This window comes from Vigna umbellata, chromosome 5 (assembly GCF_029865625.1).
Source record: "Vigna umbellata cultivar VRB3 chromosome 5, Vumbellata_1.0, whole genome shotgun sequence".
NCBI lineage: Eukaryota > Viridiplantae > Streptophyta > Magnoliopsida > Fabales > Fabaceae > Vigna > Vigna umbellata.
The window spans coordinates 5789077-5817043 of NC_142169.1; the positions used below are offsets into that span (position 1 = coordinate 5789077).

The window sequence follows — 27967 nt, forward strand, 5'->3', positions numbered from 1 at the left end:
CCTTAAAAGAAATTTGTTATCAATACAAAATAAAATTAAAATAATAACAGTCTATTATCATTATCAATTATAATATTATTTATATTAATTACAAAATATTACTCTTACAACAAGTGAAAATAATATAATAAAATAATAGATAAAATAATTATGTACACTTAATTAACGAGAAAATAAGAAAAAACTTAATTATAAAGTATAAAAAATTTAAATAGCATCTTGACAAAAACAATTTAATAAAAATTCAATTAAAAATAAATCAAATTTATAAAACTTAAAATTTAATTAAGTCTTTTCTCTTTTTGCTATTTTCAATCCTTAATAACACTTTAAAACTGTTATAAAAGTATAAATACGTTATACTTTTTGCTAAGGTCATTAGTTTAATTTTGATTAAAAAATTCAAATTCACCACTTTCCTATTGTAGTGAATTAAATAATTATTAAAAACTGACAATAATTTTTGTAATCTACTTTATATCAATATATAGTTTATATATTTAAAAATATTTAGTAATGAAATTAGTTAAATATATAATATAATTTATGTATGTATAATTTGTTTAATATAAATAGTAGTTACCCAATATAAAATAAACAATTTTTGGCCTCTGAATGTTCCAGCTGGAACAAATATTTTAGTACACCTATATTCTCTCGCAACGCACCCTGTTCTTTCATTCTTCCTTCTCTTTTCAAGATTTTCGTACTCTGCATCTATCTGCTTTCTTTCGATCAGGCAAATTTTCGTTCTGAAATTTCTTTTTCTTTTTGGTCTTTCTCTCCGTTTTCTTTCCTTCTAATTCGTTGATTGTATTTATTGTTTCCTGATTTCGATATTTAGGGTTTCCCCTCGTCTCCGAGCTCGTTTCGTTCTCGAAGAATCGATCTGCGATAATGACTCATATCCTTTGCTATGTTCAAAATTTACTGCTAATTTTTTTTTTCGAATTCTCGTTGATTAACGATGGGGTTGACTTTCATTTAGGAAATCCGAGGAAAAAATGAAGCTCATCTCACGCTCCCATACCCATTTTTGTTGTTGGTCTTATATGTTTTTCTGGGATTAATAGTTTCGTTGATTTGGATCCGTGGGGAGGAACAGTTTTTTTTGTAATTTTACGTGTTTCTTTAAGTTTTAATTTGTTTTCTTTGCCACTATTCAAATGGGTATATGTGGTTTGGTTTTTGAAGCCTGGTTTGTGAATTTCTTTTGTTGTTTGCACTTAACTTTGAAGCTCACGCGGTAACCAGAGGGACCGTGATCGTGAAAGGGCTCAGTCTAGAACCGGTGCTAAAGGCAAGCAGACGAAAGCTGATGGGTTGACCCCTGAACAGCGCAGGGAAAGGTTGGGTTGATGTGATTCATCACAATACTTTGCGTTTTTAATATACCGGTTTTTCTTTTAGTTTTTAAATTAAATGTGCTTAACTTTTATCTTTGCGTGAAATCTTGTATTTCTTCATGCGCAGAGATGCAAAGGCGCTGCAGGAGAAGGCGGCAAAGAAAGCAGCACAGGAAGCAGGAGGCAATAATGCAGGTGGAAGCAAAAAATAGGCAATAATTCAATGAGTGGTTTGAGATTTGATGTGTTGTTTGTAGACATGGAATGTATTGAAATTTTATGTCGAATTATTTGTTGTGGAGTATGATGTGTTTAGTAATGTAATTTGGGATGAAGAACAAATAATCATTGCTTCTTTCAAAGGTGTTGACGCTGGGGGCTGAATCAATACCTGGTGTCTTTGTTTGGAATAATGGTATTTTGGCAATAATATTATATTCGCTCCTCTGTCTTGCGTTAGTCGCAATTGCTACTTTTGTTATGACTCGCTGTGTGCCAAATGCAGTTCTTTGAATCAGCAATGTTTAATTTGTAAGAAAATTGTTTTGTAAGTGATTGTGAAGATGAGAATTATTTCACTGCATGCTCTGATAACGGTTCCTTGTTTATATATTAGTGTTGGGATACATGCTTTTACTATTGATTCTAATGCATTAGAGATCATAAATTTTGGTGGGTCTCCTTCTCAATTAATGGGTCTCTCTCACTACTGTTGTTTTGAATAAAATTTAACCAATAGTTAGGTGTGTATTAGAAAGTGAATTTTGCAAACACACCTTTTGAGTAGCCTCCGTTTTGGGAGAATATTTGACAGTGTTTTTAATTAAAGATCAGAATTGAGGATTAATAAGGACGTTTTTGGTACCTAAGGGGTAGAAATGACGCATTGAGAAAACCCAAGAGCTTTCCTTTAGTGGGAATCCTGGAGCGGTATTTGGCTTTGAAATGAATCCACTCCCAGGGGTCTGTCATAATCTTTAAACCTTTTAACAGATTTTGGAGATGTTTTATTGTTTTGTTCACATATTTTATTGGTGAACATGTGAGATCTCTATATTGATTAGGACAAAATTATAAGTTTCATAAATACTTTTGGTGATGTTCTCCTTCAAAATGAGAGTTTTATCTCCATAATCTGCATAATAGGAGGTTATTCGATTCTGATTAAAGCATCAAAAGCTCATAAGGAAGTGCAGTGAGTTTTGTTTGATAAATAATTGAGATGGTGCAATTGGTGTTTTTGAGGTAGAAACAACACTGTTTTATGTTGAAAATACGTGAAAGATCGATAACTTTGCCGCAGAAAGATGGACGTGTTCTCTTGTCTGGAATCTTGTTCAATTTAATGGCTTGATTTGCCTGATGTTTTTTCAGCCTGTAATTCCAAGAATCTGTTATTTGAGGAAACAAATTGAATCTTGCTCGTCAATAGAACATTAAATGTTATTAAGATTTTCTCAAATATTAGCTGAAAACGTTTACGAATCTGCTTAGTGACTGAATTTAGGATCCAGAAAATAGAAGCTCTTAGGCTTTGTTCACTTGAATGGATTTGAAGGAGAGTGATTGAATGAATTTGAGAGGATTTAAAGGTAAATTTTTTATTATTTATTTGAGTAGATTTTAAGGTAAGTAAGAGTGGATTTGGAAGTAAAGTTTGTGAAAATTAGGGTAGGATTTAATTGATGTGACAGATTAAAAAAATTTACTTTCAAATTCACTTTCACTTATATCTAAATTCATTCAAATAAACAACAAAAAAAATTTATCTTCAAATCTATTTAATCACTCTTCTCCAAATCCATTCAAATGAATAAAATGTATTAAAATCCATTCAAATGAATAAAATTTATTAAATTTTAGTTATAGGCGTGTGTGAAGGAATTATTAACGTTGTGTTTACAACATCTAAAAAAGGTTAAAGATCAATTTATTTGAATTAAAGGAAGTGACTATTTTTGGTAAACAAAGTTATTTCCCATTAATTATTTGCGCTTTTAGTACGATATTAAGTATATTACTAGAAATTTGGAAAAGATTCTAGAGATTTCTCTAAAATTATTATTTATTTTGTTAGGGTGGGTGCTGTAATATTTCAAATTAATTAAATAAATACGGATTTTTTTTTCAAATTAATTTTTTTAAGTTGGTATTAGATCTTGTAAATTTGAGAGTCTGTTTGCATATTTCATTTTTACCTTCTTAGCTATGGTTCTTTTTAAGGTTGTCGGAAATGCACTTATTTTTCTTTTATGTGTTGTCTTAAGTGCACTTGACCTGTGATTCTGTCACTATTGTCCCTAGTTACTCCCATTCACTAGAGCCATGCCACTGCAGTCGTGGGAGTTGTTGGAGCTGTTCAAGTTTTTGTTGGAGCCATCGCTTGAGCTTATGCTCGCGTGTTGCCAGTACTATTGCTAATGCCTCCTTTTTGTCTTGTCATTTTTTAGTTAGAAGGGGAGTTAAGGAATCTCTATCATTTATTTTAGCATGATAACTTCAAAATCTAAAAATCCTGGGAAGATTTCTTCATGCTCTTCAATTGAAGAAAGAATGTCCACACCATGTGCTAAAATTAAATGTCTAAAATCTATTAGTAAGTTACATTTTGATTCTTGCTCTCAAACCATGACTAATAATAACTTCAATTTCTCTTTTAATTTATGTAAGAATTTTTGAATTCTAAAATCTAGTACAACAACCTATATATGATTCCTCGTTCATCTCTTTTAATATTACATGTTTTCTTTTTTATACTTATATTACAGTTGTTAATGAAACTCATATCTCAATAACTATGATAATGTTTCTCTTTTATCAACCCTTAGCCTTAAATATGTCCTTTTTTGTTACCAAACTTTTTAATAATCTTATTTCCGTTCAAAACTTATCCATAACCTAAATTATTCTATAACTTTCTTTTCCACTCATTAATGATGGAAACTTTAACAACTTGGTATCTAAGGATAGTATTAATACACAACCAGATACATCTTGTCTATAGTCTTGTACTACTTTTGAGTATTTTAAATTTGGTTTCTTTATTGTTGTTTATGATATTTATCCTTTTTTTCTTCTGAAGTCAACGCTCCATTTCTTATTTTCTTTTTTTTTTAGTAATTTAAATGTGATATATATAAACTTGTAAAGCATTATTAGGCCAGATGTCTTCTTAGTAATACAAAGAGTTCATCATTTTGATATAGTTCATTATCATATTTGAAGGTTTGCATCAAACTTTAGTATATATAGTGCTAAATGGTTTGTAACTTTTACTAATAACTCTAACCATCTTATATCTTGATTTTTCTCATAAAAGAAGAATTTGATTTTTTTACCCTATTTGTTAAATCCTTCTATATGATAAAATCACAATTTAGAAAGTTTAGTAATCCATTTTCAATTAGTTCCCAACGTATCAACACTGAAATAAATTCTCATTTTTGTAAATCAGTAAACATAATTTTGTCCTAAAAAAAGAAGGTGAGGGTAGAGAATTGGATGTCTTTCTTCTTATAGATTTTTTTTTTTTACTTGTATAAGAACTTCTAACTGGTGTGGGCTCTTCTAGATTTTGGAATGTCATAGTTATGAGTAAAAATTCAAATTTTAAAACATAATATTATTGCGGAAATCCAAATTTCATAAGTCTTTACAATCAACCAAAAATAAAGGTTTAATATCTATTTTGGTTCCTCGAATGAGGACATTTGTTTAAAGTGGTCCTACCTTTCAAAAAAAGTTTAAAAATGTCTCAATTTGTGTAAAAACGGTTCAAGTTAACTCTTTTTGCTTACGACGTTAAAAATTTAATAGTGCAGTTGTCCCCTGGCCAAAACTGAATAAGGTGTCGAGTTAGTGATTTTGTGGCACGCTGATTCAAGGGACCAAAATGCCAGATGGTAGTACCCTTCCCACCCAAATTAGGGTTCACGAAAAACGCTTTCTCCTTCTCAAACCAGGGTTTTCGACCCTATCTACAGTGGCTACTAGTTCTTCCATTGCATGAAGGAGCTCGCTGTGGTGTGATTAAAGGAGACTTCTATGTTGTGGTTCCTTCTTTGTTTGAGGTCTGAAGATTGATGGAGATGATGTTTGTGTTTCTTTTGTGATAAAGAAGATGATGCTGCGAAGAAGGAGATGTTTATTGGTCATAGTGGTTCTGCAATTCGGAATGCTATTTAGGTCAGGATTTTCGAAGGTGATGGAGGAGATGAACTCGCCATTGCGGCGATATTTAGGTTAGGGTTTTCGAATGTTGGCCGTGGAGGTTCGAATTAGGCGATTTGGTTTCTGGGCTTTTCTGATTCCAGATGCAGGTTTTGAATCGAAGGAGAAGGAACTCACGATTAGGGTTCGAAGGGGTGAATCATGATTTTGTTTTAGGATTTTTCTGTAGGCATCGTCGCGATTGAAGGAGCATGGTTGAGGTGGAGGCAAGGCACGATTTAGGGTTTCATGTATTTCTGATTTTGTGCAGGTCGTCATGGCTGTTGAAGGTGCATAGTGAAGATTGATGGTGGTTCTGCAATTCGGAATGAAGATGGTGCGATGTTCGCGCATGGAGGTTGATGGTGTGATGGCTATGGAGTTTTGATTGCTCGAGAAGATGAACCTGTGTTGACGCTAATGGCAACATGGTGGCCGTGTGGTGGTGCTTTGCACGAACCCTAACCCTTTCCGCATAAGTTGCCAAGTCAGGCGACCTCAACGTAAAACACAATCACTAACTGGACACCACATTCAGTTTTGGCCAAGGAGGCAACTGCACCGTTAGATTTTTAACAACGTAAAGAAAAAAGGACTAACTTGAATCGTTTTTACAATAATTGGGACATTTTTAAACTTTTTTTTAAAAGGTAGGACCATTTTGAACAAACGTCCTCATTCGAGGAACTGAAATAGGTATTAAGCCAAAAATAAATCATAATTCCAATTGATTATTGATGAATCACTATTTTGTACTATTCACTTAGCTTTCCACACCAAATTGTGTTAGTGAATTGTGTTTAATTCTCCATTATTGTCTCATTTTCACTATTTGGGCTTAATTGGGCTATTAATTCTTATTTTTATTAATCTGAATTATTTGAGTTTAATTATTACAATTATTATTTGTAGGACAATTTTGGAAACATATTTTGGGATAACAAGAGTGTGGTCACTTCAATAATTGTGTCTAATTTCATTTTATAATTTTAATTATTTTAGTTTTGGGTCAAACTTTATGACTTTGGACCCATTTTTGGTCAACATTTAGGAGAAGCCCATTAGAAGGAAATTTTTGTAATTTGGGATCTATAAACCCCAAAATCAGATTTCACTTTCCTCTTCTCCCCTCATTCACGTTTTTTTCTTGGGAGGTTTTGAAGCTTGGTTCACGTTTTCCAGCCCCCCTCCCTTTGGGGGTTTAGGTTTCATTTTCTTTTCCCTTTCCTTTATCTATTGAATTTCATTTACATTTTTAATGGTAATTTCGTTTGTTCCTTTATCCAATTATGACAATTGATTATGCATTTAATGAATGCACAACGGTAAAAAACTTGCTTAAAAATTCTCATAATTTCTCGTGATAATCAATTATGGCAAGTCATAATTGATTACTGATAATCGATTATTATAAATTGATAATCGATTATCTTGAGTATAGAATGAGGTTTTTTTATCCAAAACAAATTTTAACGCAACCTAAGGCAAAAAATACATAGTATCAAAGATAAACCATATCCTATCATCAATCTACTAAATTATAAAAGCTCTAATATAAAAAAAAGTCTTCATGATGATCTTCCTGCAATAAGAGCACTTGAGACTTGACTTTGAGACATCATCAAAATTTATACTCTTCAACTTTATGTTAACACCAGGAAATCACCCTCAGTTCCTTCCTCCCTTCCTCTTTTTCTTCTTCCCTTCTAGACAGAGTGTTAGCCACTCTATTTGTACTTCTTGATTTGTATACAATTTTGAATTCATTGTTTTAGGAGATATCTTAAGCTTTGCCAACCATTTTTGCTAGTTTTTAGTGGTAATTATTTGTTCCAGAAGATATCTTAAGCTCTTCTAGTTCGTATGCACCAGAAAATTTTGGCCTAATAAGGATGGAGTCCAATGTTGGATAGTTAAAACTAAGGCCATTAATTCTTTCTCATAGATGGACTTGGAAAGGGAACCATCTGATAAAGACTTACTGAAAAACACAACAAGTCTCTTGTTCTGTGATAACAGTGCCCACACTCTTCTACCCAATGCATCACATTCTATATGGAAGGTTTGTGAAAAATCTGGCAAAGCCAATGGTGGTGTCATGGTAATGATTGTCTTAAGGGCTTGCATGGCTTTTATGTTGCTAGTGGTCCAGTAAAATTGTCCCTTCTTTACAAGTCTATGACTGGTCTCCAGAGCTTTTATATGGTCCTGAGAATCGACCATTCCATCACTGCATTGACCTTTTCCTGGTCCATTTTTACCCGTTATCCAGATATAATGTGGCCTAGGTATCGGATTTGTCTTTGGTCAAACTCACATTTCTTCCTATTGGCCAAAAAATGTTGTTGCCACAAAGTATGCAACACTTGTTGAAGGTGTTCCCGATGCTCCTCCCATGTCTTACTATATACCGGTATGTCATCAAAAAATACCAAGACGATTTTCTTTAAATACAACCTCAAAATTGTGTTCATTACACACTGAAACGTGGCTGGTGCGTTGGCCAAACCAAAAGACATGACCAAAAATTCAAAATGCCCTCGGTGAGTGCAAAATGTCGTTTTATGAATATCTTTCTCCTTCGTCCTTATTTGGTGGTAGCCCGCTCTAAGGTCCACCTTTGAAAAAAACTTAGCCCCTTGTAATTCATGTAGTAGTTCTTCTATCATGGGATAAGAAATTTATCTAGAATAGTTACTTTGTTCAAAACTCGGTAATCAATGCAAAATCTTCAATTACCTTCCTTTTTATTCACCAATATCACTGGCTAGAGTATGAGTTGTTGGTTGGTCTAATTATATCCGTTTCTAGCATCTCTGCCACATGTTTCTCTATCTCTGACTTCAAGAAGTGAGGATACCTATAAAGCCTCACATGGATAAGATCCACTCCAGCCTTAAGGGGAATCTTATGATCATGTTTCGTTCTGGTGGGAGGTCAGTAGGCTCCTTGAACAGTCCCCCATACCTCCTTAAGATATCTTCTAGTTCTAGGGATTGGTTTGGAGTTAATTGTTCCATTCCCCTTTCTCTTCTTTCCGTCTTAGTTTTTTCCCGGCTCCGAACCAGAGTTACCACCTCAATTCATGTTTCCTTCACTAATGCTTCAGGAGTCACATTTTCTTACCTAGAGTAGGGTCACCCTTAATCATCACCTCCCTCTCTCCTTTCCCAAAACTCATTGTTAGATTCTTCCAATTCATTTGGACTTCCCTAAGAGATGTTAGCCATGTTACCTCCAATATTAGGTCTATTCCACCTAATTCAAACAAACAGAAATTCTCCCTTACTTCCAGCCCTTCGAACACAACTAAAACATCCCTACAACATCCACTTGTGACCTTCTTATGGCCATCTCCCAAGCACACTGTATAGGGAAAAGTTTCTTCTACCCCCAAACCCAGTTCTTTTACCAATTTGGCTGAGATAAAGTTGTGGTTGGTTTCCCTTTACCTCACCATGTAATTTCATTGTGTTGGTTTCCGTCAGTCCTACATCTGAGAATGCCCAAAATTCCATTTGTTTCTACTCTATTTACTCCACTTCTTCCCCTTCTCCTAATTTCTCGTCCTTCGTCATAATCAAAACTCTGATACTCCTTTCGGGACATCTATGACCAAGACTATAGGGCCATCCACAATGAAAACAGTTTCCCCTCTTCCCTCCTCTGTATATACTTTGGATAAGGAAGGCTTCTTACTCCCTTATTTCTCTTATTTCCCACATTGTTACTGTCAATCATGGACCCTCCAATGGCACTAGCTCCTTCCTCTCTTGTTGTACTAAGCTTACATTCCGTACTCAGTCTGCATTTGGTTCCTTTGAACAATTTTTTGCCTGAAACAACCCCATATCCTCCCTAATATCTTCCAACCGATTGACTGTTCCTATTGGCTTCCCCTTGTTCATGCTTCAATATATGGTTACCTCCTCAACGTCCTTGGCAATCTCCATCGCCCTCAGTAAATCTCTGGGGTTGTGCGGCCTAATCTAACTCCTTATATCTCCCTATAGTCCAGCAAAGAAATAGCCTAGCAACTGTTCCTCTGTCAACTCAGATGCTTATGCCACTAACCTTTCAAAATCCTGAATATATTCTTGGACAATCCTTTTCTGCCTTAACGCCGCAAGTTTCTCAAACACCGTACACCTATTTTTTCTCCCAAATCTTCTGATTAAAGATTCAGTTAGTTCTTTCAAGATGGATTCTTGTTTTTTTTTTGGGAAATGATATTTGAACAACAAATTTTGACAACATTTTGACACGGGACAAATGTCAAAATGCTAGTGGTCCACATGGAAAATTGAATTGAAAATTTTAAATGACGTGGAAAGGAAGTGTAGAAGGGGTTTCAAGTTTGGCGGTTCAAATTTCACTTTTCAGATTTTCAATTTGAGACATTCGTAGAGAGAGAAGAGAAGCTTGAGAGAGAGAGTCGAACCTAGAGAGAGAGTTCGAGAGACAGAGCTCCGACGGAGTGCCCGCCGGTGTGCCGTCTGACAACGTTGAACGCTGTCGTCTTTCTTCCACCCCTCCAGCCAGTTCCGATTCAGAGCCACCGCAGCTCCGGCGTTGGCCAACGAAACAAAGACGACATCGTCTTCCCTCCGACCCAGCCAACTAAGGGCACGTTCTGAGTCTCGATTCCTCCCACCCAGCCAACTAAGGGAACAATTACTTAAGATTTTATTAACAAATTCGTGCCACGAAAACCACAATTTGTAAGACTCATGGTGCAGGAACAAATCTGGTACCAAAGGCAAAATAAGTGAGTACTTGGGTTGAAGTTTTTGCACAGCAAGGTCAACTACGTCCACCACACTCATTTTGGGGTGTCTTATTTTTTTTCCTTGATTTGTTCTAATTCTAAGTAATTTTGGAACAATTACTTAAGATTTTATTAACAAATTCGTACCACAAAAACCACAATTTGTAAGACTCATGGTGCAGGAACAGATCTGGTACCAAAGGCAAAATAAGTGGGTACTTGGGTTGAAGTTTTTGCACAGCAAGGCCAACTACGTCCACCACACTCATTTTGGGGTGCCTTATTTATTTTCCCGCATTTGTTCTACTTCTAAGTAATTTTGGAACAATTATTTAAGATTTTATTAACAAACTCGTGCCACAAAAATCACAATTTGTAAGACTCATGGTGCAGGAACAAATCTGGTACCAAAGGCAAAATAAGTGAGTACTTGGGTTGAAGTTTTTGCACAGCAAGGCCAACTACGTCCACCACACTCATTTTGGGGTGCCTTATTTTTTTTCCCTGATTTGTTCTAATTCTAAGTAATTTTGGAACAATTACTTAAGATTTTATTAACAAATTTGTGCCACAAAAACCACAATTTGTAAGACTCATGGTGCAGGAACAGATCTGGTACCAAAGGCAAAATAAGTGGGTACTTTGGTTGAAGTTTTTGCACAGTAAGGCCAACTACGTCCACCACACTTATTTTAGGGTGCCTTATTTTTTTTTCCCTGATTTGTTCTAACTCTAAGTAATTTTGGAACAATTACTTAAGATTTTATTAACAAATTCTTGCCACGAAAACCACAATTTGTAAGACTCATGGTGTAGGAACAGATCTGGTACCAAAGACAAAATAAGTGTGTACTTGGGTTGAATTTTTTGCACAGCAAGGCCAACTACGTCCACCACACTCATTTTGGGGTGCCTTATTTATTTTTCCTCATTTGTTCTACTTCTAAGTAATTTTGGAACAATTATTTAAGATTTTATTAACAAATTCGTGCCACAAAAACCACAATTTGTAAGACTCATGGTGCAGGAACATATTTGGTACCAAAGGCAAAATAAGTGGGTACGTGGGTTGAAGTTTTTGCACAGCAAGGCCAACTACGTCCACCACACTCATTTTGGGGTGCCTTATTTTTTTCCCCTGATTTGTTCTAATTCTAAGTAATTTTGGAACAATTACTTAAGATTTTATTAACAAATTTGTGCCACAAAAACCACAATTTGTAAGACTCATGGTGCAGGAACAGATCTGGTACCAAAGGCAAAATAAGTGGGTACTTTGGTTGAAGTTTTTGCACAGTAAGGCCAACTACGTCCACCACACTCATTTTAGGGTGACTTATTTTTTTTCCCTGATTTGTTCTAACTCTAAGTAATTTTGGAACAATTACTTAAGAATTTATTAAAAAAAAATCGCAAACAAACCATATTTAGTAACAGTCATGGTGCAGACACATAAATTCCAAGGGCAATATAAGTGGATACTTAAGTTAAAATTTTAGCACATATATAAGTGGGTACTTAAGTCAATTAAGTACTACAAACTGAATTTGAACTGCCAAATATATTTGTCAACAATTTCTGAAATAAAAAGTGATGTGCAACCAATAGAAAAATATGAAATGTAAGAACAATTGTTCTTTCATCAATATTCCCCAACATTCTACAAAATGCCTAAATCTTGCAACACTTGATTCCTCCGCACGTTGTCGACATCCAAAATCCATTGACAAACATATTGCTCCCTAACTTGTTGTAGTTCTTCCTGGAAAGACAATAATGCACAACATATGAATCAAATGCAACATTTGTATGAAAGATCCACAACATATAAATTTTTACAACTTATAGTTGTTTAAGTGGGCATTGTGTTTCTTTCGTATTTCTCAATGTCATCCCACAAAAAAATAAGGTACCCCAAAATGAGTGTGGTGGACGTAGTTGACCTTGCTGTGCAAAAACTTCAACCCAAGTACTCACTTATTTTGCCTTTGGTACCAGATCTGTTCCTGCACCATGAGTCTTACAAATTGTGGTTTTTGTGGCACGAATTTGTTAATAAAATCTTAAGTAATTGTTCCCTTAGTTGGCTGGGTGGGAGGAATCGAGACTCAGAACGCGCCCTTAGTTGGTTGGGTCGGATGGAAGACGATGTCGTCTTCGTTTCGTCGGCCAACGCTGGAGCTGCGACGATCCTGAATCGGAACTGGCTGGAGGGGTGGAAGAAAGACGACGGCGTTCAACGTTGTCCGACGGTACTCCAGCGGGCACTCCGTCGGAGCTCTCTCTCTCAAACTCTCTCTCTAGGTTCGACTCTCTCTCTCAAGCTTCTCTTCTCTCTCTACGAATGTCCCAAATTGAAAATCTGAAAAGTGAAATTTGAACTGCCAAACTTGAAACCCCTTCTGCACTCCCTTTCCACGTCATTTAAAATTTTCAATTCAATTTTTCATGTGGACTACTAGCATTTTGACACCTGTCCGTATCAAAATGTTGTCAAAATTTGTTGTTCAAATATCATTTCCCTTTTTTTTTTTTCAGAATTAGAACCAGTGTTTGACACCTCCCTCCATGCTAACGTAGGTCAATCTTAATTTTTCCCTTGCTGCCACGTTTTGGATCTCAAAATATTTCTCGGCTCTCCCTCCGAATCAATCCCCTAAAATGTAGGCAACTCTACCCTTTTCATCCCAACTTTCTGTATTTCCCCATTCTCTTCTTCTATTTCCTCCTCTGCCTCAACCTTTCTTCCCCTTCTTTCCCCATTTACCATTTCCTGACTGCCCTCCAAATTCTTGTCAAAATTCTTGGAATTTCTTATAAAATCTCATAACATTTCTTTGTGTTCTTGATGGTCCTCTTTTAGTTCTTCTAACCCCCTTTCTACTACGCTGGTTCTTCCCTTCCATTTCCTTTTCTTGGATCATCTGACAGGTCTGACCAAATGATAGGGTTTTTCATGACAAGAAACCCAGATTACCCACTGGTTTGAATCACATAGCAAATGATTCTTTATCGTTGGAAAACACTCAAGAACAACCAAGGAAGCAATTCTTTCTCCTAAGATGCAATGATCCTGTCTACTCTTATTAGAGACAAAACGTGTCACCCAAAGACACTTGCTCTTATTACAGACAAAACGTGTCTCCCAAAGACACTTATTTACCCTTGGGTACAAAAACAACTAACAACAAACCAGGCAAACTAACATCTCCCAACTGACCAACAACCTTTCTGTACCCTCTAACCGTTTATGTCCTGTTTTTTTCCCCTTTTTTTCTTTACATAGACCATTAGGACCCTATCAGTGTCGCTGAAGAATTTATAAAAATATCTATAAGTCTATTTCTAACAATTTCGAATATTATCTGGTTTTTTTACGGATATTGAAATCTTTAGCTACATCCTTATCATGTTCAATCCTTTACAGAGAATTTTGCAATTTGTTTTTGACCTTGGTTAAATAAACAAACTGATACCCCTGAATCTCTTCAACAATTAGCTAAATAAAAAGCTCTTCACCTCCAACACACATTACAAAGTTAGTTTTAGAAAAGTTCAGCATGAATAATTCCTTTATTCATATTCTAGTTAACACTTAAATTTCCAACAATTATTTAGATAAACTACAATAAGATACACATAAATAAGAGTTCAGTTCCTTATTTCATGGACAACCTGAAGGGGTCCAAGGAAGAGTTCCCATCAAGACCCTTTGCATAATAATGTGCCAAGTAATCTTTTATGGAAGTGTCTCTGTAGACAGGGGGGTTTTCTTCTGAAAGCAGTTCCTTAATTGGACCATACACCTTTGATGTGCCCTCAACTGGGTCAGATGAATTTACAAAGAAGCTTGCCACAGAAATTCTTGGACCTGTGTTCTTTGACAAGACCCGGTGATACACACTCACAAACCTGTCATTTGTAATAAGCTGCACCAGTATCAAAGAAACAAATATGACAAAAAAGTTAGAAAAATTAACATATAATTAAATACGTATTAGTCAAAGATATGATTGGATAATATATAAACTATGCAAAAGAAGACTCGACTACTTCTGCAACTTTATTGTTTAAAAAATTTATTTATCACATTAGTCTTACTAAGATAAATTATGATGAACTGAAAAAGGAAAGAATGGGTGGTTGAATAATATCATTTCTTAACAAGGCCTATAGTAGTATAGTACTGCTACTACATTACTCACATGGCACTATTGGTTCAATCGAAACCAAATTTTTGAAAATATTGTTGAATTGTGAGATTCCTTTAGTAATTTCCTTACATCCTCTTTAAGACTTTTTCTACTGCAATAACTTTAATGATCAATCACACAGTCAACATTCTTCATTCTAACTAATCAATTGATCTATTTTTCATTGATAAATGATTATTGTCACAGCAAAAAGTTTCATAGGTGCTACCCCAATTTTCTATAATATCGTATTTGACCCGTTTGGTGGTGTTAGTAAAATCACCAATATCAGAGAACCTTATGCTGAATTCTATTTTATAGTTTCCAATAGTATCTGCATATTTCCTAGAAAAAAAATATAAATAAAATGCATTCGAGTTTGAACAGTAATAATCTAGAATTGTACCTGCAGAAGATCTCCCATGTTTACAACCAGAGCTCCATGCACAGGAGGAACATCGATCCATTGATTCTGATGAAGAACTTGAAGACCACCAAGTTGATCTTGTAGAAGTAAAGTCATGAAGTTACCGTCCGTGTGTTTGGAAGTGCCCATAGTTAATTCAGGTTCAGGGCATTGTGGATAGTAGTGACCCAAGATAAAGATCCCTTCACCACAGTTCAACTTTTTAAGGTAAGAAGCATCAAGTCCCAAGGCCTCTGACAATAATTCAAAGATTGTAAAACCCAAATCCCTTATTTTCTTTGAATATTCAATCAAAATATCCCTGCCAGAGAGTAATTAACTCATCAAGGATAAATAATTCCAAATAAACTCATTGCAAAAGATTAATTAACACTGAAATGTACCAACAAGTGTGACAATTGACTAGGAAATTTTATGCCAGTAACTTACAATACAAAAGCTGCAAAACCATGATCTATAAGAGAGAATATAATTTTCATGGATTTTAGTTTTAAGAAATTGATTCTAAACCTAATTAAATTTTACAAATTGTAAAATAAAGTTCTTATTCACTTTTATACTAAAATCTGCGATGATATTTTTAATATACTTCCTATGAATCGGGACATATTCATTTGAAATGTAGGATTAATATTAATAATGATTCAATAACTTGACAGCAGATGTTATTACAAGTCCAATAAACAAAAGTATATTTTGAATGATTCTCGTATAATTATAAGAAGTAAAGTTTAAATCTAATTTAGTCTTATAAAATTAGTTTGTAAAATAAAATTTTTGCCCGCTTATTTACACAAAATCTGTCTAGATCTTTATCATACACTTCCATCCAATCATAATTTATCATACAGTTAGTTAATCAAAATCCTCATAGTTTACGAAAATGAAAATCTCACCTGCTTACAGATGGTAGTTCTTCAGGCTTAGCTGGAACAGGAGCAACAGCAAAACCTAAAGTATCTCTCCAATTAGCGGATTGACCACTGTACAAGCTAAGGTTGGAATAATACAAAACCTTTTTCTTCACATCTCTAGAATAGAACCCTTTTCTTACCTCAGCGTCTTGTTCATGAAATCTACGAATTCCTTCAATCATCTCATCCAAGACACTGATAGGAATTCCATGATTAATCACCTGGAAAAATCCCCACTCATGGCATGCCCTTCGAATTTTCTCAACCACTTCTGCATGCAGAGTTGAGTTTCTGTCTTTGAGATCTATAATGGGAACTCTCAAGTTTGAATCAGTGGCTGGGATTTCAATATCCAAGTTCACAGAATGGAACATGCGAGGGATCTCTGTAACTCCATGCTCTACAAGACCTTTAACTCCAGCTTTTGAATCATCAAACCCTTTCACTTCAGCTTTTCTATCATATGCAGAATCGACTATTTTCTCCAACTGGTTTGAGTTTTCGATCACCATATTCAGAGAGAACAACTATCAGAACAGCGTTGACTACCTCAAACACAAGTTGCAGAACTCAGGAAAGTAAGAGATTATATAACTAAATCCAAACGGCAGTCAACAAGGGAAAAAATCATATACAGTAGTTTGCACAAACTTCACCATAATCACATACATGTAAAAAGGAAGAATAAAAAAATTTAAAAGAAAAATCATCTTTTCATAGACTTTACTCACAAGTTAAAAATAATAATTTAAAGAAATTATTTAAAAATGAATATCAACTCACTTTCACTAATATATAAAACTTTTTTTAACTTTTCTGTTTAATTGTTTATTTCTTTGGTCTTTAATGTAATATAAGCCTTATAATCATTCGTGTCAAAAAAAAAATTAATTTACTTGAATTTTATAAGCATATTACTTTTTTTTTTAAATAGTATAGAGATAAATTAAGATAGACAACATAATAATATTAAGGGGAAATGTAAATAAATATAATTTTTAATTTTAACTATTTTTTTTAATTTATTAAATATTCTATTTAAAAATAAGTTATCAAATATTCAAAATATAATTGAGTAATGTATTGCAACCGAAAACTTATTTAAACAAAAATAACAATTTCTTATAGAATTTACCCTATATTAAACAAATAATAACACGAAGAAGTATCATTCTACAAGTAACAAAGTTCGGTCAAACGGACAGAATAATCGAAACAACGATGAACCAAAGTTTCTAAAAGACAGAATAAAAACGTGATTGTTCTCGTGGCATGTGTAACAAGCAAACATTATTTAATGCCAAATGTGATAATGATGATGTTTGACACACTCTTATCTTGATATGAGATATCTTTAAATAAACATTTCTTAAAAAATATAAAAAGGTAAGTTTTCTAATAAATTAAAATTAATATATACATATGTTATTCTTTAGAAACAATTTATATAATTTTTAGTTTTTAACTTACGCATAAACTCATTTTAACTCCTAAAAAAGTGTATTTATTTTATACATTCTATGTTTTATATGTAAGGATCAATAAATTTAGAGAAAGTGGAAGCCTTTGTAACTTATTGACAGCACGATTTTGGTGGTAATATGTAAGTAAAAAGTTCAAAATTTGGTTCATCTGCATGTGTTTCTTGTTTTTCCAAATTTTTGAATCCTCTTTTCTTCTACTTCTTGTTGGAACAACTTGTACCGATTTTGTGCAGCGTAAATATAAAATCAGAGTTCGATACGGTTTGTTTAAAAGCGAAGAGCTTGTTTGGTCACTTTAAAAAATTGTTCCTTTAATTTTCTCTTAAATGTTTTATCGAACAATTGATGAGTAGAAAATATAAAGAGTGTAGAGAGTAGAAAAATCACACAAATGATAGGTTTTAATCAAAAGATTCTATGTCTAGTCGTTAATCACTATGAATAATGATTAACTTTTTCAATAAACAGTTTAACAGTTACAATGAAAGTGAATAGAAAATAACAATAACAAAAACACCTTCCTTCGACAAATAAACCAGAAGAGTGCAATAAAAACCTTCCTTCAACAAACGAACCGAAAGCAACAACTCTGCCAAATTGAAGAGAACCGCTCTGACCTTTGACACACAAAGCACGAGCTTCTCCTATTCACAACACTTGACAAGAGCAGGAACTAGCACTTGAGAACTTCCTTAGATTTCACTGTATTCTCAAATTCGCAAAGTTGTCTTTTACAGTGTTTTGCAAAGAGATATATAGCCTACTAGTCTGAAACTGAAAAGACGCATTACAACTGTCAGTGATAATCGATTATCTGCAAGACTTGGAACATTTAGGATATTTAACACTTCGACCGTTCAACACCAGTTCATCTCCCTCTACCGCTCGGTTTAATTCGACACATCCTCATGTCGTTCGGTTCAACCCCTTATCACCCTCTCTCGTTCAGCACGGTTCCTCACAGCTTTCTAGTGATCGGTTTGAGCCCTAATGGCCTTCTGTCATTCGGTCCGTGTTTCAACTTGTGTTCGGGCTTCAAATGCATCCGACTCAAGTCATTATCACCTTTTGTCGTTCGTCTAGGTTCCTTACAGCTTTTCACCGTTCGTCTTGATTCTTCACTGCCTTTCATTGCTCGGTCTTGGTCATAACTTTACCGCTTGGTCCTATGTTGGTCAATAACGCTTGTGTCCTGACTGCTTGGGAACGTTCGTGTCCTTACCGCTCGGTCTTGTCAGTTGTGTTCGGTCATGAACAGTGTTCTGCCTTTAGTTGTGTTTGGCCTTCATTTGATTTTAACCGTTGACTGATAGCGATCATTCGGTCTTCGTCTACTTATCTGTCGTTCGGTCTGAGTCTTGCTCTTGTTCTTTTTCTTTGCTGATCATTATGTAGATATGCTTTTAAACTTGATGCAACAAGAGTCTTCATATTTTTCACTTTGTAGCATCATCAAAATTATTAACTTCAAAACACCAATGCTCCTCATTGGTAACAATCTCCCCATTTTTGATGATGATAAAAAAATTCCCTGTTTAAAAGCATTTTTGAATATCTGCACAAAATTTAAACTTACAAATAGGTTAGCAGTAACTGCACTAGAAGTATTTCTCCCCCTTTTTTATCATAAGCAAAAAGTAAGTATACTCCCCCTCAACGAAAGAAAGATGCAATTCAAATATTATAAAATTTGAAATTGTATAAAATGAGGCAAATACATGATGAAATACCAGAGTATAGATAAATAACAAGGTATCTAACAACCTTATATATCTCCCCCTCAAATGAGTACCAGGTAGCACAAGATCATGACATAAGATGTCAAACAAAAAATTTTCCCATGCATGTCATATTCCCCTGTTCAAATCGTTCGGCATGCCTCTGTTACCGCTCAGTGTCTCTTGTTGATACCGTTCGATTGCTTATGTTGTTGTTCGGTACTATCCTAGACCCCATCTATCCTATCCTATATCTTAACAAAATTAGTTTTGATTACAAGCCAGGATAATCGATTATATCGTGATGATAATCGATTAAATATGCTGGAAGTACGAAAAAAAAAACTGGAAAAAGTCAGAAATCTTAATTCTAAGATAGATCTATAACTCTTAACTCTTTTTTAAGATCATAGAACCTATCTTTGGGTAATGATTTTGTGAAAATATTTGCCAATTGATGCAAAGTATCATTATATTCTATTGTGTAATTCAATGCAATGCATAAATGTTTACAAGCCAGTTCAGATTAGTATTTTCTATTCCAAACCAGTTTCAATAACTTTTAGCAAATCAAATTTAGCTTTCAGCAGACTCAATTTATCCATGAAACCAGCAATCATTTTTTAACTAGTTAAGATATCAATGATTCAGCAACCAATTTATAAATTAAAATGAATGCAACAACAACTTAAGTGGATATGATCACAGCTGCTCCAGGTTTAACATGAAATCAATACAGCTAGCATAATTAGTTCAAAGCTAACTTTGACAACACACTTTATAACTTCCTAAACAACAACTATGATTCACTTATCCAGAAATATAGATGTTAAATTAAGCAACTCCACCAACCAATTTTAGATATAATGAGTCAAATAACTTCCGGACACTTAATTGGTCTCATAAACAGTTAAGAAAACTTGAATAAGGCATTATGAAAAGATTTCAAGATGTTCAACAATGAAATAGTGGTAAACCAGAATTTAAAACTGGAAAATTGACTTAACCAAGGAAATTCATATTCGGCAAAATACTTTCAAAGACCATTCTGCTGTGATTTTCACATTGCCAATCAAGCTTATGTGGAACAAATCATAGCTCATATGGCATGCATATAAACAGATCTCCACAGAAAACATCTTTGAAACAGAAATGTCAATTCAATCATCAAATAACTTAATCATCTGAAAATGCCAATGGAAATCTATCAGCCAACTCATTCAAATGAATATAACAGTAATCAAATAAGGGAAGATGAAAAAGATAAGCAGACCAAAATGCAACAACACAGTTTAAACATCACTTAGCTCAATCACATGGTGCTCGAACCAAGGCTTTGGAGACCACCTGATGGATTCACTTCCTGGTCTAGAGCATCAATTCCAAAAGCATAATACCATAGAGCTCGCTTATCCTTTTAAAAACTTATCATGCAAAAACAAAGCAATAGAGTTTTTGGTCCCCACAATCTCATTTGGGTCCTTGGGGTTAGTACATGCAAGCAAACATCATTTCACAACTTTAACCCATGCATATTTTCCATTTGGAACTCCAAAATGTTTAATGTTGCATTTGTTTGATGTATGACCATGTTCATGTAATAAAAACAACAGACATCATGCACCTTATTTTTCATAAAAGTCCCTTTTTCAACCCAAACTCTACGAGTTCTCTTTATACTTTTTATGATGATGCATGTTTTTACTTCTAACATTGCTCTTTCTAAAACTATTTTGAACATGTAAGACAAACCTGGTTGCTTTAGAGAGTAAATTTTCAAGTATATCAATGTCAAACATGTGACTTTTACAAGATAAACACTCAATAAGTTTTTCATTTTCATTAGATTCAACCAATTTAGTTTCAAGATTACTAACTTTATTTCTTAATACTACTTCTTCATCTAATGTTTTCTCATATTTAATTTGCAAATCCTTAAACTCATTTTTCAAATTTTTATGAGCAACATCTAGTTTCTCATATTCATTTAACAATTCAAGAAAGACCTTTTGTAAATCAAAATCATCACTTGACTCAAAACTAGAATCACTTACTTGACTTCCTGCATCATCAGAGTCAGCCATTAAACAGAAGTTTGCTTCCTCATCCGACTCACTTGAGCTTGAAGTACTAGAAGCATTTTCTTCCCAAGCAATGTAAGCCTTCTTCTTCTTGGGAAATTTCCTTTCCTTATTTTCTTCACTTCTCTTATTCTTAGGACAGTCAGTCTTCACGTGTCCTCTTTCTCCACGTCCATAACACTTGATGCTTGATGGAGATTCTTGAGTTTCCTCTCTTTCTCCATGATGTTTATCCTTACCTTTTGCTCTCATGAATTTGAAACATTTCTTTATCATGAGGCTCATGTTTTCCTCATCATCAGAGTCATCATCCTCGGTTCTTCTTGAACATTTTCCTTTTGAAATTTTAGATTTGAAGGCTAAGGTCTTCTTCTTGCCTTGATTCTCTTCTTCAGTCAATTTGTTTAGCTCAAGCTCATGCTTATGAAGCTTTCCAAACAATATTGTCATTAACATTTGAGAGAGATTTTGAGACTCCAAGATGGGAATCACCTTTTGTTGCAAAGACTTGTCCAATGATTTCAGAATTTTTACATTTATTTCATCGATATCAAATGTCTTACCCAACCTTGTCAAATGGTTTACAATGTGTGTGAAGCGCTTTTGAACATCAGAGATTGTTTCTCCAGGCTGCATTTTGAACACCTCGTACTCTTGGATGAGTGTGTTCTTCCTTGCGCGTTTCACATCCTCAGATTTCACTGTATTCTCAAATTCGTAAAGTTATCTTTTACAGTGTTTGGCAAAGAGATATATATCCTACTGGTCCGAAACTAAAAAGACGCATTACAACTGCCAGTGATAATCGATTATTGTAAGTGATAATCAATTATTTGCAAGACTTGGAACAGTTAGGATATTTAACTCTTCGATCGTTCGGCACTAGTTCATCTCCTTCTTCCGCTTAGTTTAATTCGACACATGCTCATGTCAATCGGTTCAACCCCTTATCAGCCTCTACCGTTCGGCAGACACAGCTCCTCACAGCTTTCCAGCGATCGGTTTGAGCCCTCATGGTCTTTTTTCGTTCGGTTTGTGTTTCAACTTGTGTTTGAGCTTCAAATGCGTCTGACTCAAGTCATTATCACCTTTTGTCGTTCGTCTAGGTTCCTTACAGATTTTCAATGTTCGTCTTGATTCTTCACTGCCTTTGATTGCTCGGTCTTAGTCATAACTTTACCGCTCGGTCCTATGTTGGTCAATAACGTGTGTGTCCTGACTGCTTGGGAACGCTCGTGTCTTGACAGCTTGGGAACGCTCGTGTCCTACCGCTCGGTCTTGTTAGTTGCGTTCGGTCATGAACAGTGTTCTGCCTTTAGCTGTGTTTGGCCTTCATCTGATTTTAACTGTTCAGTCTTCATCTGCGTTCGGCCGTTGACTGATAGCGACCGTTCGGTCTTCGTCTACTTATCTGTCGTTCAGTCTGAGTCTTGTTCTTGTTCTTTTTCTTTACTTATCTTTGTGCAGATATGCTTTTAAACTTGATGCAGCAAGAGTCTTCATATTTTTTACTTTGTAGCATCATCAAAATTATTAACTTCAAAACACCAATGCTCCTCATTGGTAACACTTCTCTCTACAAATTCTCTGTAGAAATTCTCACTTTTTCTTCATCTGATCATCAATCAGACCGTGCCTGAGCTTTCCTGGTGTCAAAACCTTCCTTCTTCACCGATCAAAAGCAGTCTTTGAATTGGTAAGTTCATCTTCCTTTCAGAAAATCTGGTTGTTGTCACATGCAAGCCAAGTCTCGAGTGGAATGTGTTCATCAGCTTTCTTTTCTTGTTTTTGACTTCAATTCTGGTCCTATGTTTGGTTTTTTCTCACCAAACGATGATCTATAGGTGTTGATAGAGTTTGTTTTAGTGCAAGCATCAAGTTGGGAATTTTGGGGTTGAGTTGTTCAGATTTTTCTAAGGTAAGGGAAGCTAAATAATTTAACTTGTATGTTTATATGTTTGTAATGAATTGTATAATTGATTGAAATGCATGTTGAATTTTTGTTTTCGATTGAATGTGAGGACTAAACTCTATCAACTGAACTTGGGGAGTATTATGTAGAAAGTGAGAGGGTGAAAAAGAGAGTTTGAGGTTGGGAGTGATTTTTGGCAGTGAGATGAGCTTGAACAAGTGCATTGTGACCAATTAGAATCATGTTTGGAGTTTTAGTAGTTGGGAAAAATATTTGGTTTTGGGTAAATTCTAGTGTTCTTCAAACTTCTGCAGAATTTTACAGAATTATGCAGAAAGCGGAGTGTGCACAGTTGGTCGTTCGGTCTTTGTCAAGCGCTCGGTATTATACTAGTAGTTATACTAGTGCTAGCGATCGGTCTTATACTAGCAGTTATGCTAGTGTTAGTGTTCGGTCTTATATTAGCAGTTATGCTAGTGTTAGCCCTCGGTCTTATAATAGATGTTATGCTAGTGTTAGCGCTCGGTCTTATACTAGCAGTTATTATAGTGTTAGAACTTGGTATTATATTAGTATTTGGTTTAGCCTTGGTATTCAACCTAGTTTTAGTACTCAACTTTAATATATTGTTAGGCTTTCCCTAGTAGTCGGCTTTCGCTAGTGTTGGGTCAATTGTTAGGTCTTGTCTGTTATAGACCGTTCAGTTCTGTCCTCGGGTGGTGAGAATCTGTTCGGTCTCCAATATTCACAGGGTTCTCAGTCTTATGAGTGAGGGTATGATTGTTGAATGAAATTATATGTTAAATGATGAGGATTATGTTTTTAAGTACTGTGAAAGAGAATTCCAAGACAGAATGTCTTGTGGATAGTTATTGAATTGTAAAGTATGAATGTGGGTATCGTTCTAAGCAGGTGTGTATCCTGATATTTGTGATTACTCATTTTCAAGTAGAGAGGAGTAGCTCATGTGCGAGAATGGCAAGAGGTCCTTTAACCTCAGGGTATCGAGGTAATCTTCACTGGACTGACCTTGTGGGGTAGCTTGATGGGGGTCTTGCTGTTTCACCATCACAAGTGCATAAATGCTTGTAGCTACACATTCATACAATCTGGATGGTCAAGTCAGGTGTTCGGTCTATGCATGAATTTTGGTGTTCGGTCAATGCATGAGTATAGTGTTCGGTCATAACTACTTGAGTGTTCGGTATGTATATGCTTGCTTGTATTCGGTTTTGGTGTGCTATAACGTTCGGTCTTGTATTGTTTGGACTTTTTTGAAATTTATGTATGTGTATACAATTAAATTATATTAGCTTAGCCTTATTTCCTGTTTTTGTCCATGTTTCATGTTCAGTTCTTCTTTTGCAATGATCATCCTATGGGTGTGAGCAGTTGGAGAGGAGTTCTCGGTAGAGCAGTCCTTGGAAGGAGAGAACCCCTCGACTTAGTACAAGACCGCTCGATATTGTGAATAGTTTTGTATGAACCGTTCAGTTATAATCCAAACTTGGTAATAATCGTTCGGTTATGCACATAGTTTTGGAATAGTGTAAGACTTTTGTAAAGTTTTAAATTTTATGGTTATTTTGTTATAACTGTAAGGTTAATTTTATTTCGAGTAACTGTTTTACTATATTATTAAATGATGACCCTTGTATATAATTTTATGCTATATATTTTTGGGATGTTACATTATAACTCTAAAAATCCTTTGAAATTAATTTGTTGAAATATATGTTCATGTTTTCTCAAATATGTCCTTAAAAAAGAGATTGATAATATGTTAAATTTTGTGTCCTAATAAATTTAATTCTAAAACAACCTAGAAAAAGAAAATGTTTAAATATAATAAAAACTGAGATGCAATAAAAGAGCGAGATGGCAAGCCTAGAATTAAGAGTTTAGTGTAGATTCATTTATATTTGTTAAGATCTAGTTTATGTTAGAATAAGAACAAATTTCTTCTACAATCTTTAAAAAACTTCTAGAACATTTGTAAGCAACTTTTTTCTCATTAAAAGAGAATTAACTTTGCTAAATTTGAGAGCATTTTCTTTCTTGTAAACTTTGAATCTCATTTTTACATTCTTATCTTGAACATTATAAGAATTTGGCTTATTACCGAAGGCCTAGTGGTCGTCGGTAAATAAGTGCTTCCGACGGTCAAAATGAGCATTATAGACAAACATGGTGAAATGTAATTACCGAAGGCCAAAAGAGCTTTACCGAGGGATTTGTGGCCTTCGGTAAGAGGCTCGACCCCTTAAATTAAGTAATTGGGGGTATTGTAGGAGGTCATCCCCAATTTCGTACGATAAGACCCTATACCTCTATTGACTTCGCGTGGTGCTCCTCATTCCATCCCTCTCCGTTCTCATCCCCAATTTGTGCTTCCATTCTCTCCCTCTCGCTTTTGTTTGACGTTTATCTTCCTCTCCCTCTCCCTTTCCCGTCTGTCCGGTGGCAGTGTGGGTAGGGTTTCGAGTGGTGTTCGACCAGTGCGTTGGCGTTGTTGTTAGGAGGGTGGTTTGTTAACATCACGGTGTGTGGACGTTGCTGTCAAGAGGGTGCTCTCGTGATGTGAGTGTGTCTGTCTTCGTCAAGGAAGGCTATTGGGAGACGCGTCGAGGTATGTTCTTTACTGGCTAAATTTATATATTGGGAGAAGAGAGATAAAGATGAAATAAAATGCAAAGCAATTTTCTGTAATAATATTACACCTAAATAATGTATAACAACACGTATATTCATATCATTAAAATTAATTTGAATTGCTTTAGTGAAATGGGAATAGGAATAACAAGAAATAAAGATGCAGATTAATTGGTAGAAGAATGGTTCTTGGTGATATGAGGAAGGAACAGATGTAGTATAGTTACCCATTGTAGCATGTTTAGATGGCTGAGTTGCCATAGCAGATATGAGAAGCAACGCGAAGAGGAAGCAAAAGAAGAAAGTGGTTTTGGTATTCATGTTTGCTACTAGGTTAAGAGTTACTATGAGATACAAAGAACATAGTTTCTCAATATATAGTTATTTATAGTGATCAAGGAAGAGTATAGAAGAGAGCTGAAAGTAAATGATAGGTCTTGGTTCAAGACAGAGAAGAAAATGGAGTAAATGATCCTTATCAACACTGACTGAGCCATTAAAGGGTTAAACTGGGACAAGTGTGTAAATTGAGGTAAGCAAATTTGTATGTTAAACGAGGATAATAAAGAGGCCAAAATTTGTAGAAATACTAACACATGACTTTAACATGGAAATATCTTGCAAGCAGGGTCACTATTCATTTGTAGAACAGAGTAAATGTTGTTTGTACATTTAACTATACGTGCACATGCAACAAAACAAGGAGAATGCATTGACATTCTATTTATGAACTGTTTGTGGTATTATTTCATCAAATTGAAATATAAAATTGTTTCTTACCGTTCAAACCAGAGCTGATATCTCTAAAAACCTTGGGAACAAAAATATCATCTAATGAAGATGCATCTGGAGTTGATGTTAGACTTGAATACCCAATCTGTCTCCAATGTTCTTCATCAGCACAGCTGCTCACAGATGCATTCATGGAGGTACCTCGGTGGAGTTCTCCTAAGAATCACATATGAAACAAATTGTTAGATAACGACCATTTATGCAACATAATTGAAAACAAAGGTCATTGAGGAGAATAATGAAAGTAAACTTACATGTGTGTCACCATATTTCATGAGAATAGTTGGTCCACTCCTGGCATCTCTCAAAATTTCACCATATTCTGTGCCATGTGATTCTACTTTTGACTTAATCCTTTTGCCAAACATCCTCTTAGACCAAGAGTATATTTAAAGTTGGAAAGTTTTTTTCTTTAATATTAAATCCATCTTTCTTCTGTTTTTTAGCACCCACAAGCCTTGCTTCAACAGCTTCAACAGCTTCAAGCTTCTTCTGAATAAGGGCACCCGTTAAAATATGGCGGTCCTCCAAAAGAAGCCTTCCAAATTATGCTCCTGATGCAGGAGCCTTCAAGGATCTTTCAAGGTTCCTAGGTAACAACTCCTTGTGGAGAAATATGTTATCATCTAGTTTGTGTTTATTGGAAAATGTTTGTAATTCTTTTTTCTCTTTTAGAACTCCCCACTGGCTCTTGTCATCTGTACCATTTATAGTATCTTGATTTAGTCTAACTCTGTCATTGTCTCAATAACAAGCCACTTCAGGAATGTCCAAATGCAATTCATTTTTTACAATATTTCTTAGCCTCTCTAACAAGAACCTCCTAATATCTATGTTGAAAAATTTTGGGGAACTTTGTCCATTGAGCTGTGTTTTACTTTTGTATGATATTGTTGATTCTGAGCACAGTAAATTAGGTTCAACATCTCTAGTCCTACTTTCTCTGACCTCTTTAGCATCAGATTTATCATTGAAAGGTGTCTCAATTCCATTGGCTCTAATCCCTTGGAGTTCACACTTCAAGCGTTCTCTCACTTCCTCAAGAAAATCTTCTATACCTTTTCTCCTATGTAAACTTGTGAAGTTCTCTTCATGGTTGCAATTGCAAATCCTTTCATAACCAGGCTTCAAGATAACTATCTAAGTGGGAGAAGGGCATATATCTAATAATTTACTTTTGGATTTCATCACTAAAGACTCCTCAAAGTCCCTACTTTGTGTTTTACTTCTTGATGGAAAGGATTCTTTTTTCTTAAATGAGTGACTATCTGTCTTTGAACTCGAAATATGTTGCATGTTCTCCTTGCTCAGGTTCTCTTGATTGCCAGTCTGTTTTCCAAGCTAATGTAACATTTCCTTGTTTGTTTTCATAAAACAGAACTTACACCATCATGTGCACAAATGAAAACTGCATCAAACATTACAATGAGCACATGACTTGACATCACTGAAAAGTAGATTCAAAAGCTAG

The 27967-nt window shown here is 34.8% G+C and overlaps 2 protein-coding genes and 1 pseudogene across 2 annotated transcripts; 1 reads left to right on the forward strand and 2 right to left on the reverse strand.

The window, feature by feature from the left end:
- Positions 1 to 596: 596 nt before the first annotated feature.
- On the forward strand, positions 597 to 1793 carry LOC124842321 (uncharacterized). Its single transcript, XM_088115383.1, has 4 exons — positions 597 to 739; positions 845 to 903; positions 1243 to 1349; positions 1474 to 1793. Exons 2-4 carry the CDS (start codon positions 898 to 900, stop codon positions 1556 to 1558), a joined length of 198 nt encoding a protein of 65 aa, XP_087971509.1. The 5' UTR covers positions 597 to 739; positions 845 to 897; the 3' UTR covers positions 1559 to 1793.
- Positions 1794 to 13806: 12013 nt separating this feature from the next.
- LOC124842319 (1-aminocyclopropane-1-carboxylate oxidase homolog 1-like) lies at positions 13807 to 16474 on the reverse strand. Its single transcript, XM_047318777.2, has 3 exons — positions 15840 to 16474; positions 14923 to 15244; positions 13807 to 14252 (listed from the first exon to the last, which is right to left on the reverse strand). Exons 1-3 carry the CDS (start codon positions 16367 to 16369, stop codon positions 13983 to 13985), a joined length of 1122 nt encoding a protein of 373 aa, XP_047174733.1. The 5' UTR covers positions 16370 to 16474; the 3' UTR covers positions 13807 to 13982.
- A 3897-nt stretch (positions 16475 to 20371) lies between these two features.
- Positions 20372 to 27941, reverse strand: LOC148197581 (uncharacterized; annotated as a pseudogene).
- Positions 27942 to 27967: the final 26 nt, after the last annotated feature.

Bases quoted from the DNA above. Each gene is read 5' to 3' on its own strand.
- LOC124842321 (XM_088115383.1), top strand. The intron at 1,350-1,473 runs GTTGGGTTGATG...CTTCATGCGCAG, and splicing joins CCTGAACAGCGCAGGGAAAG to AGATGCAAAGGCGCTGCAGG.
- LOC124842319 (XM_047318777.2), bottom strand. From the start codon at position 16,369: ATGGTGATCGAAAACTCAAACCAGTTGGAGAAAATAGTCGATTCTGCA. The intron at 15,245-15,839 runs GTGAGATTTTCA...ACTCTCTGGCAG, and splicing joins GAACTACCATCTGTAAGCAG to GGATATTTTGATTGAATATT. The intron at 14,253-14,922 runs GTACAATTCTAG...ATACTGGTGCAG, and splicing joins ACATGGGAGATCTTCTGCAG to CTTATTACAAATGACAGGTT.